At 51.6% G+C, this 15,716-nt stretch overlaps 1 protein-coding gene across 3 annotated transcripts in view; it reads left to right on the top strand.

The window, feature by feature from the left end:
• The window catches only part of SNTB2 (syntrophin beta 2), a 53,386-nt gene that overhangs the window by 16,313 nt on the left and 21,357 nt on the right, over positions 1 to 15,716 (top strand). For all 3 annotated transcript variants that reach the window (XM_065567424.1, XM_065567425.1, XM_065567423.1), the window contains exons 2-3: positions 9,173 to 9,386; positions 15,360 to 15,570. In XM_065567424.1, coding sequence (XP_065423496.1) covers positions 9,173 to 9,386; positions 15,360 to 15,570 — 425 coding nt within the window. The remainder of the gene's footprint in view (positions 1 to 9,172; positions 9,387 to 15,359; positions 15,571 to 15,716) is intronic.

A 15,716-nucleotide genomic window follows, 5' to 3' on the forward strand; every position in this document is an offset into this window, starting at 1 on the left:
TAATGTATTAAGTTATGAGGCTTTATTTTTTGAATCTCAACAAGTACTGTCATTAATTTCCCACTGCTGTGGGGGATAAATATAAAAAATGCTTAAATATGAACATTGATGTTATCAGTCAACAATTGGAAAAAAAAATTGAATTTTGCCAAGCCTACTTGCATCAGGAGTGTTCTTGACCTCAGAAACATCTATCTGTGCCTTTCCAGAACCCCCGAGGTCAATGGTTCATGCAGGGAGAACCTCTCTGAAGGGTTGGGGAGAGCATATGCAGAGCTACACAGGTGAACTTGTCCTGTTAGGACCTGATCCTGCATCTATTGAAGTCTCAATAGGAGTTTTGCCACTGACTTCAGTGAGCACAGGATTAGGTCCTCAATGAATCTTCCACAATGCAGCTGTTAAACAGGAACCACTTCAGGAGTTTGTTGCAACTGACGGGGCTGTAGAAAGAAAAAAATGTGTTTGGCCCAGTACCAGAGAGGGGTCTAGGACAAAACAGCCCTGCCCTGAGTAGCTCTGGCCAGAACTCTTGCATTGCGTGCCTAAAGCCACAGTAGTAGGCACCCTGCTGACAGTGGGTCACTTATCAGTACTCCGCACCGATAGCTCCCATTTCAGTGGGAGTGGGCCATGCATAGAAAATTGGACCATTTTAGTAGGGTGCTTAATTTTGGGCACTTAGATGCAGGAAACATTTTCTAACTTAATTCAGGTCTTGGTGTGTCCATCCTGTGGAGACCAGATCAGTGCCTACTTAGGTGGATGCACGCTATACCTCTGCTATGAGAGGCAGCCTTCACCTATGATGTAATTAACCTATTTAATGTTAAATGGTTGGCACTTAGGGGGTTATCCCTGAAAGGCCTTGCAGCGGTCTAAGTGGCAAAAAACCCACCAAACTGCTTCTCCCAGCTTCAGAAAGATCTCTGACTACTTCCACTCTAAGTTTCGGGTCATCCCTTCCCTGTCTCTGCTGGAGGATTTGGGCAGGATCTTTGGAGGACATCACACAAGACTGCAATAACCCAAGCTACTGCTTTGAGTGGAACAGCATGAGGCTGTAAAGTGAAGAGCTCCACCCGTGTTGACCACAACTTCGTCTTGTGTTGATAAGAATATTTAAATGCAAAACCTGTTTTGTATCATAAAACTAACAGAGGAGGAAGTATTATCTGTCGATAGTGAATTGAACTGATTTGTTTCTGGTCACCGTGTCCTTCAAAATTTTAAACTAGATCTTATCCTCTTGAACCTCATTTGCATTCATAGATTGGAAGAGGAAAAAGAACTGTCCTGCCCTCTCCACCTCCTAGAGAAGTGACTACTGCTATCAGAAAGCTGGCTTAGCGCTTTCAATCCCTGGTCCCAGGTGCTTAGCCAGTAACTTCCCCTTGTTCGGTGGCTTGACTTCCTTTAAAACTTCAATAGCAAATGTACTGCTTGATTTTTTTTTTAATTTAAATTATTTTAAAAGATGATAGTAAGTTGAGGCCTTAACTTAGGTTGTCATCATTTCAAATGTAATATTTAATTTTAAATAGGTTTATTTTACAAAGAAAAATCCAATTTAAATGCACCCATTTAAAAAAAAATCTATTTTAATCCACCCTTGTTCATAGGGCTTTTCCCCTTACGTGTTTGGCAGGGGACCGGCCTTGTCTGTACTAGAGGAAACTTGTGAAATTTTTTTTCCCGTGCACTGCTTCTCCCTTCCCTGGAGTTACCGACATTGGCAGCCCTAATGTAGACAGCCCACCGGCTGCTGGTACATTTTTCAACCCTGTGTCATCCATGCCTGCTGGGAGCAAGTCTAACCAATTTGCTAGCGCTGGTTCTTCCGGACTGACAGCGATACTGAGGAATCTTTCCAAAATGTCCTTAGTGTAGGCAAGGCTAGTGGTGAGTCTGTTAGCCTTCTGCGAAAGCGCTCCTTCTCAGCTGTACTCCTTAGTTGTGTCTTCTGGGGGCAGGTGATCTGGCTAGGGGGAAATAATGGCTCCCCTTTCTCCCTCCGACTGCTGACACCGGAGAAGCCTTTGGAACTGTGCCAACTTGGCTAGAAAATCCCCCAAGATGACAGAATCCCGGCAGCTGTGAACAGCAGATCCTAAGCTGGTGGTGAAGCGTCAAAAGCTTTGGAAACTTGGATAGCGTCGTCCTTCCGCAGTCATGGCTGCAGATGAGATCCAGGATGGGGTGGCAGCTGACCCCTTGGTCACGTTCATTGTGCTAGTTTATATTCTCTTTCCTGCTTCAGTTCCGTTCCTTGTGCTGCCAGGAACTGGGGATGAGCTGTCTGGTCCCTCCACCCTTCTAAGGACACGACTCATAGGTGGAGGTATTGTGCATTTGAACTTCATATGAAGAGCCCTTGTTTTGAATGCAGAGGAGTTTCTCCGGGTCTGAAAATTCTTCACTGCCCTTAGTAGTGGTAATAGTCTGAACCAGGAGGGACTGGTTGCTCCCCTTCCCTCTTTGAACAATTCTGTTATTTCACTCCAGTAGGGCTAAAAGAGCAGAGGTCAATCAACCAGCCATAGCCTCTTGCTCTTTGAGTGCAGTTGTCTGACTGGGAGCGGAGGGAGCAAGGGGGCTTTGCCTGCTATGGAGATTCTGCTGCAGGCTGTTTTGAAGTTTCAAATTGCCCAAGAATGAAGTCCCACTCCACACATCTGAGTCTTTGTGGGGAGCACGTTCTAACCATTCTTCTCGGCACCACTGGAGCCAGCTCGCCCTCCTCCTTGTCTTGTAATCTGTAATGAGATTAATCTAGGGCAGTCGTGAATATTCTTCTAGAGGGAGCACGTGCAAGGGAAAGAACCTTCCACTCCTAGAACATGGTGCAGAATGCATTGTAGAGAAGAGCTGGACTGGCTAGGCGACAGTTAGCAATGTGGAAGAATTCCCTAATCGGTGTGGTAACTGGACGTTCTGTTTTTCCCTGACAATACTGCACACTGTTCCGCTTTTTAATAGCTTTGGCAAGTCCCTCTTTCTGACCAGGGATAAAGGATAATCGACTCATTCCATGCAAAGCGTGTCCCCTGCAGTCATGCGCTGGTTTGGCAGAGCTATCTGAGCCCTTGTGGCACAGGTTCCCACACCTGTGGGGATTTGGTTCAGGTTTCCTGCTTAATGAAGCTGTTGAGATTTTGAAGGTTTTTTGTCGAGTCTTTTATCATCCAGCCAAATTCTACATCTTGGTGTGCTCTGGGCAGGTGCCAGGGGCTTCTCTCGGTCAGCTCCTCTGTTTAATTAGACCACATCCCAGCTTGAAGCGCAAGGCTTAGCTCTTTGTAGCCAGCATGGGGGGGAGTTAGCTGGCCATCCTCAAGGAGCAGGTTTAGACTCCTCCTGCCTGAAACTGGTTTGTTCAGGCTTGAGCCTGAAGTCTGATGCTGAGAAGGGAGGGATGGCCAGAGAACAGGAGCAGGGCAATGTAAATGGGTACAGTCAGCTTGGGAAGGGACTGGAATTGTGCCCCAAGGCCCACTCCCATGCAGACCAGTTTGGGGTGTCTTCTAGAAGCTGCATGTATAGAGTTTGGTTTGGATGCTAGTTGGGAATTGCTGACCTGCTCCTGAAGGATCGAAGAGCATGAAGGCAGGATTGATGGAGTGCTAATTGTGTTCTAGAAGGAAATTAGTGGTTTCTGGGAACCAGCTGACGAAAGCTTTGTGGCTGTAATAAATAACCATCATGTCTAGATGATTAGCGCTCAGCCCAGCCCAGCCAGGATGGTGGCTTAGTGCAGAGAAGGCCAGGGCAGAGAGAGTCTTCCCACTTCATAGAGCCTAGTCACAGGGAAACACAGTGCTGAAGTTGAGGGGAAGGTGGGTCTGTGCTGCTCTTTCCCGTGAGTTAGCTGATCTGGAGGGGAGGCAATAGAGGGGACAGTCTCAGTTGTGCCTGCGGAGTAGCTGATTATATAGTGCACTGTGTTTTATGGAACAGTCTGCCTTGTATGATGGCTAAATCCAGAGCAATCCTTGCATTAGTCTATGTAGCCCAGTACAATCTGCTACCCCTCTTAGACTGTGGGTACGTCTATATGGACACTTAGTTTGCGGAAGCCTGGGGTGTAAAGCAAACTTGTGCTAGCCTGCCAAGCACTAACTGGCCCTCTGGGCCCTGCTGCAATGCACTCAAAGTTCCCTAGTGCACTTTGACCCTGTTTCAAAGCAGGCACATCAAAACGCACTGGGAACTTTTAGTGTGTGGCAGGGTAGCGCGGGTACATTTATACCCTGGCTTGCCACAAACTAAGTGTTGACATAGACATAGGTTTGCTAACTTGGTAATATTTAAAAACTGGACACTCCATCAGAGTACTGAAACCTTCCCTGCCCCACATCTTTCCCTGGGGCTCCATCTCTTCTCCCCCACCCCCCCAAGTCCACTCTTCCTCCTTCAGCTCCCCCTCCCCCATCGCTTGCTGCTTTTCCCCTCCCACTTCCCTGCCTGGGTCAGGAGGGACTCGCCTGCAGAGCTGGGGAGCCCTAGCTTTGTAGGGGCTGATGCAGGTGATGACCCAGCACCTCCCCATCCCGCAGTAACTGGACTTTGGGTGTTCGGTCAATAGATCTGACCGGACACTGTCAGGTCCCCTTTTTGACTGGACTTTCCAGTTGAAAACCAGGCACCTGGCCACCCTACATAGGCAAGCCCTGAGCCATTCATGAGGCTAGTCCCATTCTAAATCTCTATGCCACAGAAATTCACTTCTGGTTAGAATGTGGCCAGAGGGTTTGGTCCTTACCGGAACAGCACCTGGAGCAGTGATGTACAAAAGTCTATTTAGAAGCACAAAAAGTAGTGACTAAAAAGTCCTCACATTCTGGAGAGTGTCTCAGCAGCCGTCCCTGTGTCACCGAAGCTGGAGCCCTCTTCACAAATAAGCAGACAGCTGATGTATGCAGTAACTTCCCGGAATGTTGTGTATCAGGAATTGGTGTGTGCACTAAATGTGGCTTCACGCAGCTTCTCTGGGTCCAGGAAGCTGCTGAGACAGAGAAACAATTAAATGATTAAAAATTCCAATAAACCCCAGAATTCAGTACCCCTTCCAGCCTCTGACACGCTCCTCCCTGAAATAAACAAAGCAATTGAATACCAAAGAGCTGCGTTTCCCAGGTCACTCCGATTTTTCTGAACTATAACTCAGCTGTCTGGACTCTGTTCTCCTCCTCAGCAGAGTGGGTCGGGGACCATATTGGCCTGAACCATGAATTTCCTGTGGTTTTAAATATCTAAACTGCTGTATCCTATTCTGAACCCAATTTCAGAGACTACCCTACGCAGTAGAAGGCGAATGCTAGTGTAGTCGTTGGCAGCCCCACAGCTGCAGAGCCTGCATTTGCTTTGGGAAGCACACCCAGAGGTTCAGATATTTCTCCAAACTTTCTGCAGCTATCTACTTCCCGTGCCCCAGCTCCCCCCTCCCCACGGCTTGGTTATCGGAAGGGAAGGGAACAGCTTGCTCTTAACACTTCCCTATGCAAAGCCCTGGTCACATTTTCCAGGGGGCTGACAGGCCTGCTTCCATTTCTTTGTGCAGCTGGCATGCAGACAGACCATTCTCTCCCAGATTCCCAGAGCAGCCCAGTTCTGGGGTGGGCACCCTGCCTGCTGGGTCACCTGGGAGCTTGCTGCTATTCCTTTAAGCATGTGTCACTGAAGCTGTCTGGGAGCTGCCGTTCCTGGGAGTGATCAAAGTTTCTCAGTCGCCCATGGGTCCCAGGGCAGGTTCACAACGAGACCTAGAAAAGAGGCCATCTAGACTGAGCTTCCTGGTTTGACCCTTCCCTCCTCAGGCTCCCTTTTAATAGTGGCTCATCTTGCATGAGGCCATTTGAAAGGGACATTTTTCTCCCATGCTGCTGTGGTCTCCGGGGCAGTGGTTGGGCTATACTTCAAGCAGATGGCTCAGTTTATTACAGAAATGTGCCTTTTTGGTTCCTTTGCTAGGACAACTCTAAACACCTTGGAATTCCTCAACTGAATCCCCGCCCCCCGGTAGCTGGCCCGTTACATTTGGGGGAGACAGGCAGCTGCAGCCATCCGTGTCTGTCCTGCATCGGGCTGCAGTTTGCTGCACTTCCTTCCTTTCCAGCTGGATAATATTCTGAGCTCCTGTTTCCCCTTTCATTCCTGAGGAGATGGCACAGTCGTGCAGGCAGTGAGTGAAAACTCAGGGCTGAGACTGCTAAAGCCCATGGGCTCTGCTCTTCCCTTAAAAGCAAAAGGGGAACGGAGGGCCATACACTTAAATGCTTGGGTCAGCTGCTCAGGGAGAGAACCAGCTTCCCCAAAGGGAGCACTGTGCATGACTGCTCTACTCCTGATCACCTGGGGAAGAAAGATCCTCTTTGACGCTGCTGCTGTTTCTCCTTCTTCCCAGCCAAATCCTGATGTCTGGAGGATGTTTAATATAAATTAAATGTAAATAAAATTTAAATTAATGGAGATATCTCATCTAGAACTGGAAGGAACCTTGAAAGGTCATAGAGTCCAGCTCCCTGCCTTCACTAGCAGGACCTAGTACTGATTTTGCCCCAGATCCCTAAGTGGCCCCCTCAAGGATTGAATTCACAACCCTGGGTTTAGCAGGCCAATGCTCAAACCACTGAGCTATCCCTCCCCCCAATCAATATGTAGCTTGTACTGTTGCGTGCTGAGATGAGAGGCTGAGAATTAAAGGCCGAGGCAGCTTCCAGTTATAAAGCAGGTTTTTGATCCCTCTGTCAAATTTTTACCCAAAATAAACCTATCCACCTGTGAAACTTCGGATGGGTTCTGCCACCAGCCTAGTTCTCCTAGGAATCCTGTGAGGCAAATTGGAAAAGAGGGTTGGGTGACATGAGGGGTCCAAAACCGAGCTGATTAATTTCTTGAGAAGTTTCCTACTCAGAACTCTGAGGGGAAACTCAAACTTGTTCTGGTTGGCTGGGCTTGTGAGGCCATTCACTCTGGCTCTGTCGGTCTGCGGGGTGGTAACTTTTGAACGCTTCAGCTAACCAATTCCAAAATTGCAGGGAATGTTCCAGCCAGCCGTGGCCAGAACACTATTGATTGCAGGGAAAATCAGAAAGCTGAAAGGGGGGAAATGGGGAGTATATGGAGCCCCTGGCCTTTGTTTAGCTTCAAGCACCTCTGCAATTGTCTATGGATCAAACAGCTGGATGATGGCCTTCAAGCGTAAGGAGAGCCCTTCTTGTCCTCCCAAGAGAAACTAACTTATGGACACCCAGACAGATAACCACAGGGTACAGAATGGGGGGATTCTGGTTTGGGGGTGGGAGAATGGGGAGTGCACAACTCCTGGCAGTGAGAGAATGCATAAGTCCCTACAATAGAGGGAGATGGGAGGGTGGCATCTGGGAAGATTGTGGGGGGGCTGCCAGGAGCACCTCATGTGAGCAGTGCACTCTCCCTATACAAGCTGTAAGTGTATGACACGCTAATCTATTGGTCTGGATGAGGACTGGTGCAGGTGGCGTTAAGTGTTAGAACTTTCATAGATTAGAATAGATGCCTTCAGGGGAAGCTTTGCACCTTAAAGCAGCTAAAGTTTCTTCCTTTAGGCATGTGTGGGGTTCGTGAGTGCACAGCTCCTCTTACAGAGCTTGGGGAACCCTGCGGCAGCCAGATGGGAGCTTCTCCACCCATGCACAAGTGTTTAGGAGCCTCTCCCACTCTGAGAGCCATGAAGAGTTCCTCCTTTGGGTGCCACTCGGGAAGCTCCCATCTGGATTGTATGGAGAGCCAGTGACCCCAACCCTCACTCCTCTAGCAAACTCCCAAGTTCTAGCCTGTCTCAGTCAGGCTGTAATTTTTTGCACTGTAGCACTTAAGGAACTGCTTCCATTTTACATATGGAAGACTGGAGCTCAGAGGGTAAGTGACTTACCTGAGGGGTCACAGCAAGTCAGGGTTAGAACCCACATCTCAGAGCCCGTGTGTGTGTTCCTGGATCACTTGTCTAGGAGCTGGCTGGTGGCTAGCTTCACTCTGAACTAGTATTCCAGCTGGCGAGGTCAGATAATGGCAGTACCACCTCGTTGATCAGTGCTGTAGCTGATGGTGATGTCACTAAGCATCCAGGCTGTAGCATGTGCCTGCTGGAGGATCTATTCTAGAAGTGTCCTGATCTGTCTCTAGGGTACTGACACAGTCCCCATCACCGTAGTATCTGAGTATCTCAGTCTTTCCTGTCTCTCTCCTCATGCACCCTGTGGGGCAGAGCAGTTATCCCCACTGTACTGCTGGGGAGCTTAGGCTAAGTGACGTGCCCAAGGTCTCACAGGGAGTCTGTGGCAGAGCAGGGAACTGAACCAGTAGGCCATCCCTCATCTCTGGCAAACGTGTGCAGGCAGAATGACCAAGGGAAGGAGGAGTTGGAAGTGTCCATAAAACACCTTCTGTGTCTGGTAACCCTCTGGCTTCACTATCCAGAGACCATTGCTGACATAGCCCTGAGACCCACCCCGCTCCCCCTGAGGCCATGAGTGGGGAGAGCAGAGCACTAGGACTGTATTTGCAGAGGCAGCAGCAGTCTGATTCCATCTAAGACAAGCAAGTCCTTTCCTGTCCTCACAGCGTGCCTAGAGACCAGCTTCCTGTCACCCACAGTCCTGAGGAACCCTCCCCCTGTGGAAATAGTGTATAAATGTGTTTACCATTTCCCATCCTGTTGCCAGACAGCTGAGAGCTTGTCGACAAATGGGGGTGTGAAACTACATCCTCCTAGGACAGTTCAGGCAAGTGCCCCCCCTCCGACCTGCAGAGGAGAGGGGCAAAAGCTTGCACACATCCGTATGAGGGGCTAGCTGGGCAGGTTCACTCACCTGTCCTCTCTGGAAGGTGGGAGCAACTAACTCTTCTAAGTCTAAGCTAGATCCCTAGCAGCCGACTTCTGGTCCTTGCAGGAGACCATGCTCTGAGGCCTGTTTAGTGTGTGTCTCCCCCTTCCCCCCCCACTGGCAGGCACTGTCCTCACAGTGAGTGCAGACCACTGCTCCCTGCTGGTGGGGGAGTCGGCACACTGCCCTGGGCTGCACAGATCTGCAGGTGCTGCCTTACCTTTCTGGGCAGGTGCATGCAGTGTTTTGTGTACCCCTCCTGAGGCAGCCCAGGTGCTAACACTCTCCTCTCCCACCTCTGTTCTTAGTGAAGTTCATGCGGGAAGTGACTCCCTACATTAAGAAGCCGTCGCTGGTGTCAGACCTCCCGTGGGATGGGGCAGCTCCCCAGTCACCGAGCCTGAGTGGCAGCGAGGACTCCGGCTCCCCGAAGCACTACAATGGCACCAAAGACAGGAAGGTGATCCCTCTGAAAATGTGCTTCGCCGCCAGGAACTTGAGCATGCCGGACCTGGAGAACAGGTGAGCTGGAGCCTAGGGAGACAGAGGCCTTGGCGTGTGGCAGGCTGCTCTGGGCCTATCTGCCTGGCATTTTGGGTGCAGGGAGGAGTGTTGACACAGGCTGGCGGGACATGCAAGGTGAGAAATGATCCCTTTTTGGCTGCTTTGCAATGTGTAAAGGAGTCTGGAAGACTTTTAAAAAGGTGCTTTCTCTGCTTGGCTTCTATCTGGATGTCAGGAATGTGGAGCCTCATGTGTCTGTTTTCCTGGAGGGCTCTTGGGAGGCCAGAGAACTGCAGGAGTGTCCCAGGCCCTAGTTATGGGGGTAGGAGTGTCTGAGTCTTTGAGACTCTCTTCTCCCAGGTGCCCATAGGAGCTGGAGTTAAATGGGTGCTTACAAAGACAAACAGGGTTTGAATCCCTCCCCCTCCACTTGCAAGCCCTTGTGATGTCAAAGTCCTGCTAGATCTGTTTGTTTTGAATCCTCCAGCAAACAAAGGCAGATATGAGACACCTGCATTCCTGATGCAAAACCAACCAGGAAAAACACACCAGACTTTGGCTGTATGTCAGGAAAGGGCACAGATGTTTCTCTTCCCTTGTAGGCCCCCTTAGGTGCGAGAGATCCAATGGCATGGGTTTATTCCTTCGGGCAGGTGGGGAGAGCTGTTCTGCTTATCACTGTGATGAACAGGTGGGAGTCGGGTCTGCACTGGGTCCCCCAGCAGTGTGAATGCCTTTGCAGCTGACCTTGTGGCAGCAGCAATGGGGCTTTCTACAAGAGAGGCTGATGCTGCCTTGAGTGAGCTGTGGAGCTGGTGGCCTGACGGTTTGTACTTCCCGACATTCGAGGTGGTAACCCTGCCGCTGGTTCGTTCTGGGCCAGGTAACTTCCCCTCAAGGGGTGCTGATCCTGCCTGGGAAGAGGATAGAGCTAGGAGTCCAGAGACCTGCATTCTAACGCTGCCTGCAGCTCAGACTCCTCTGACCTGGCACAGTCACGTCACTTCTCTGGGCCAATTCTTACCCTCCTACGCCTGCAGGGTGATGTGAGGGTTAACCAGCCCGGTTTTGGAGAGCTGAGCTCTTCAGCTGGAAGGTGCTATAAAGGGGTCATTATTTCACATAAGTCCCCCCCCCCGGCAGTTTCAGGAGGATCTGGCAGTGTAGACTTCTTGTTCCAAAGCGTTCAGTGAGGAGCCTGCGTTCCACCCCAGAAGTAGCTGTTTCATAGGTGGGTGTGGTTATTCCTTATCTGCCACAAAGTGGGAGTTGGGAGCCTTAACTAGTGCACGTGACCCAAGTGGATTGAGTCAAAGGTGATATACAAGTGCAAGGCTCCTCCTTTGGCTGTATTAACTTGCACCCTGGGTCCCGAACACAGTTAGGGCTCTGTTGTGCCAGGTGCTGTACACCCACAGGGAGGCCTGTGGAGCTGAGTGACCCAGCGCCTGACACGCATGGGGCGGGAAGGTGAGGGGAGCAGCAAGGTCCATGGCCACAGGGGCCATCTTTGCAGATGAGCAGCAGTGGGATCTGCAGCATCTGTTCGCAGTCACAGCAGAGATGCGTCTGGAGAAGCGGGGTTGTGATCCATCTAGTTCAGCTGTGTCTCTGCTTGCAGCCAGGTTACGTGTAACGCCTGCGCGTTTAGCGTCTGGTTGAAGACAAAGTGTCCTCTCCTGGTGCCTTTTGGGAGGTGCTGGCTGGCTGGGTGTCCACAGGATGTTTGGCTAATCTGGGTGTTGAACTCTTTCCATGGAGAAGATACCTGGCCTTGCGCCACACGCACATTCCAGCGGAAATGGCAGTTCCTCTGCTGGTCCGTGTCCCCGGGATCGGCTCTGGAGACGATGCTCGAGCTTCAGCTAAGCAGCAGAAGATGGACTAAAGGAGACTTAGGGTGGGAACAGCTGCGCCTCAGGCCAATCTCCTGATTCACTCATCAAATCGTAACTGCAGCTTGCAGGAAATTCTTAGTGGTTTGGCTACCAACCAGGTCTCTCCACTCAGCGCCCCTCCTCCCCCCAGCTGGCTGGCTGCCGCGTGGGACAGGCAGTGTTTGCATTTTGCTGTCCTCCTAGGGTAGAAGGCTCCAGCTCAGGGAAGGATCCAAACCCCCACATCTAAATTGCCTTTCTGGCAGTTTAACTTTCTTCTAAAACAGAGTTCAGATGGATTTGGGCTGAATCTCATCCAGGCCTTCCCCTGCTCTGGTAGCGCCCGTCTGCCCTGTCACACACCTGCCAGGTGGGGGCGGTATTGCGTGTAGTCCTGCCAGTGAGTGGTGGTTGGGGGCAGTTAGAGGCTATTAGTGATCCTGTTGGGTGCGTGTGTGTCGGGGGGGGGGGCGAGGGGGAATCTTGGCTGTGCTTATTTTCATTCTCTGCCCTTGCCACCTCTTCTTTGTACCTGCCAAGTGGCTGTATCCTATGTCCAGCCGGGGGCAGAGTTGGAATGTCACACCTAGTCCATGGTCCCAGAGCAGCTGCACTTCCCTGTTGAAAATGAGTTGACAACTGTGTATCTGTCCAGTACTTATCAGGGTTCAGAGTTAACCGGTTGAACTGGCCCTTGGACCTGTAGTTCACCCCTGCAGATTCTGTTGGGTGCATCTGGAAGGATTTCCTCAACCACCTGGGCTTCGTTACAAGGAAAGGTTAAATTCTGTAAAAACAGATGAGGCCTCTGGAGCCAGATTGGCATGGCCTGTGTGAGCAGGCTCTGGCATGGAGGCGGGGCAAATGAGCAGCATTGGTTGGCAGTACTGGGTAAGCAGTGCTATCCCAAACTGCACTCTGCGGCAGGAAACTTGCTTCTCCTCTGTCTGTTGCTGAGCATTTGAACTATTCCCCATTTGCCCAGGAGGTGGCTGGGCCCTGCCATGCAGAGTGGGGTTGCATTGCTGAGCTCTGAGAGTTGGGTTTGTCATTAGAGGGAGGAAATGACACTAATCACTTCCCCTTGTTTTCCCTGTATCTGTCATTACCTATGCAAAGCCCTCCCCTGGGTGTTAGGGACCAGGGAAATGCTGTCAAGCTCTCACTGATGGGGAAGTTGCTATAGCTAGAAAGTACTTAATCTTCAGGGGGTTGTGCTGCCCCAGTTGTGTAGGGCCGATTACCTGATCTCCTGGGCCAAGCAGGTCTGACAGTTATTGCAGGACCAGTTTCCAAGGTGGTGTCCCTTCATCGTCCCATGCTGCCCACACATCCCTGCTGGGAGGCTGCCTCCCACTCAGCTCTTGGGAACAGTCATGGCCAAGCTACAGGGTTTTTGCAGCATGCAGGCTGCCTTTTGCAGGACTCTCCCTCAATGCTCCTATGAGAAGATCTTGGCCAGGAATAGTTTGACTTGATACCTTTGCCCCACCAGCATCTCTGTCCTGGCACAGAGTTGGTCCACGATGGAAATGACTAAGGTTTCCGGCCTGCGTGTCCCTTTCTGAACAGGGCAGAACCCCCTTGCAGACTCCTCTTAACTAGGTGGTGGGGAATATAACGCCATCTCTGCCAAGTCTTCTGCCCCTTTGCTTTAAGCTGCACAACTTGGCACATTGTGCGTTGGTGGGTGGACATGTGAAAGAGCCGTGATGGCTTCAGTACTAACATGACGGGGGGGCAGGAAAACAGCGTCTCTTTAGAATGCCCATGGAATTAAATTGCCAGAAATGTACATGGGCGAGTAAGAGCTAACTGCTCGTATGTCCTGAACTCAGAACAGTATTTGTTCTCAACTGGGAGAGACCGCTTCCACGGCAGTACGCACTCCCGAGGCTAACGTGCTGGTGTAAGGTGAACCACCCTTTCCAGCGCCGCTGGCGTTCGTGCCAGCATAGATGCTTGTGCAGGCTCCGCACAGGCGTTTTCAGCACCATGTCCTAATGCTGGGAGGTTTTCGTGGGGCTGAGCTATCCAAGGCCCCTTGGCACTGGCACCAGTGCCGAGAATGGGCGTGGGCCACTGTAGCTGGGAGAGAATGCAGTGTCAGTGTAAATAACAGTGGCCAAGAGCGTGATGATGGCTTTGTCTGTCCTTGGAGAGCCAGCAAGCAACCCAGTCTGCATAGCTGTGGGAAGCCAAGTGAGCTCTGACATGCACACTGCTGACCTGGAGGGCTCGAAATGCCTCCCCTGTAGCTTGTGTGGGAAGAGGAGTGTAGTCCAAGGGTACGTCTACACTTCCACCAAGAACCCGTGGCACAGAGTCCCAGACCCTGGGGCAATTGACTCTGGCTCGTGGGGCTCAGACTCTGGCACTAAGAACTGCAGTGTAGACACTGAGACCCCATGTGGTGGGAGGGTCTCAGAGCCTGGCCTCCAGCCTGAGCCCAACCATCTAGATTGCAATTTTTAGCCCCAGGCGAGCAGCACCCTGGCAAGTAGAACTTTGCAGCCAGACTCGGGCGCAAAGTCTCCCTGTCTCCCAGGACTTGACGAGGAGGTGAGCTTCTGTGGAGCTGTGTGACCAGAGGTCTGAGCTGTGCTCTGGACCTAGACAAAGGCAGCACCAATTCCCTGTGTAGGGTCCTGCAGCACAGGCAAGTGGGAAGGGCAGAGAGTTGTCCTGGGGTTCCCATCAGGATCAGAGTGAACTGCATTTAGCCTGTGTTTGGAGAATGCAAATCCAATTACCCAACCCCCGCTCATCCAGGTGGAAATAAGCTGCCGCTGCAAAAGGCTTTTGTCACGCTGTATCTGCTGCCTCTCCGGAGTTCTGCAGCAGGATTCTGCACTGACTTTGCACGCTGGTGGCTTCCCGCGAGGAGCGGTGCACACGCTCCTGTCTCAAAGCTAGCCAGCCCCAATGTACTTTTAAGCACATGGACTCGTTTCTACGTGTTCTGTGGTTTCACGCCTGCTTCTCTGTTGTGCTAAGAGGCTGGTAGGCAGCTTGCCTTTGGGTGGCATTTGTGCAACTTCCATTCCACTTAACAGCCCATCTCAGACGTTTCGCGGTTACAGTCTCACCCCTGTAGCTGCTTGTCAACAGGTGATTGCCCCCTAAGTCCGGCTGGGCTCCTGATTTGCCGGCAGTCTAATTAATAGCCACTCTGTACTATACACGCATGCCCAGATCCAAGAAGGTAACTGGGGAGAAAGGACCGTCGGCTTTAACTGATGGTGGGAATTGTTGGCTTTCAGAGCGCTCCCATCACGTCCTGAGTTAGGCATCAAAAGAGCATCATAAGGAGCAGATGTGTCCGCAGCGGTTTGGCAGGGCTAGTCGGTTCTGGGTTCTGTAGCTACTGACTGAAGGGCAGAGGAGGTGAGAAGCGTGTGCTGCATCTGCATTCCAGGGAGGGGAGAGATGCCAGCTCGCCCTTTAGTATCGCTCTCTCTAATAGCCTGGGCCGGAGCAATTGGGTGAGAAGCCAGGCAGGGATCTGGGCTGGGCACCCCCGCTGCTCTGAGGGATGCTGAGCTGCCGCAGGAAGGTTCCTGCAGGACCCTGGGTGCCCTGGCAGGCGCTGGGCCAGTGCTCGCTTACTTCCTGAGCTCTCAGATGTTGCATCAGCTCCTAGCAGGGCTGCCTGACAGCTAAGATTAGAAAGCTCTGTAATCTTTTAATCAGTGGCACAGCTTCTCAGCCAGCTGAGGGAGAGGATGATTCACGAGGCATCCCCCTGCCCTAGCAGAGCAGGGATCGTCACCGCCTCCGGGGCTGCGGGTCTCATAAGCACCTGGACAGATGAGTTTCCAGACAGCGTTCTGCCACGCAGCACTGGAATTCCATCCTGCCACAGAGCCAACTTTGCCCTACCCTCCAGCCCTGTGGTGAGCGCTGTCTGGGCTGCTCGTAGATGACCCCAGCCAGGGGCTCTCCCTAGCAGACACCAAAGGGCTAAGGGTTCATTTGAGCGTTTCATGTGTACTTTTCTTGGGGAACCAAACCCCATTGATGTGTAGGGTGTGTCTGCTGCAGGGCTTCCGCATTCCCCCTCTGCCTTAGCCCGGCTGCACTTCTCAGCCTAGCTCTCTCTCTCCCTATTCAGGTTGATAGAGCTGCACTCTCCGGACAGCAGAAACACCCTGATCCTGCGGTGCAAAGACACAGCGACAGCACACTCCTGGTTCACGGCCATCCACACCAACATCATGGCCCTCCTCCCTCAGGTGCTGGCTGAACTCAATGCCATGCTAGGTGCCAACAATGCCACAGGAAGTAGCAAGGAGGTCAAACACATCGCTTGGCTGGCGGAACAGGTATAAGAACATAAGAGAGGCCGTACCGGGTCAGACCAAAGGTCCATCTAGCCCAGCATCCTGTCTACCGACAGTGGCCAATGCCAGGTGCCCCAGAGGGAGTGAACCTAACAGGCAATGATCAAGTGATCTCTCTCCTGCCATCC

The sequence above is a fragment of the Chrysemys picta genome, chromosome 14 (genome assembly GCF_011386835.1).
Source record: "Chrysemys picta bellii isolate R12L10 chromosome 14, ASM1138683v2, whole genome shotgun sequence".
NCBI lineage: Eukaryota > Metazoa > Chordata > Testudines > Emydidae > Chrysemys > Chrysemys picta.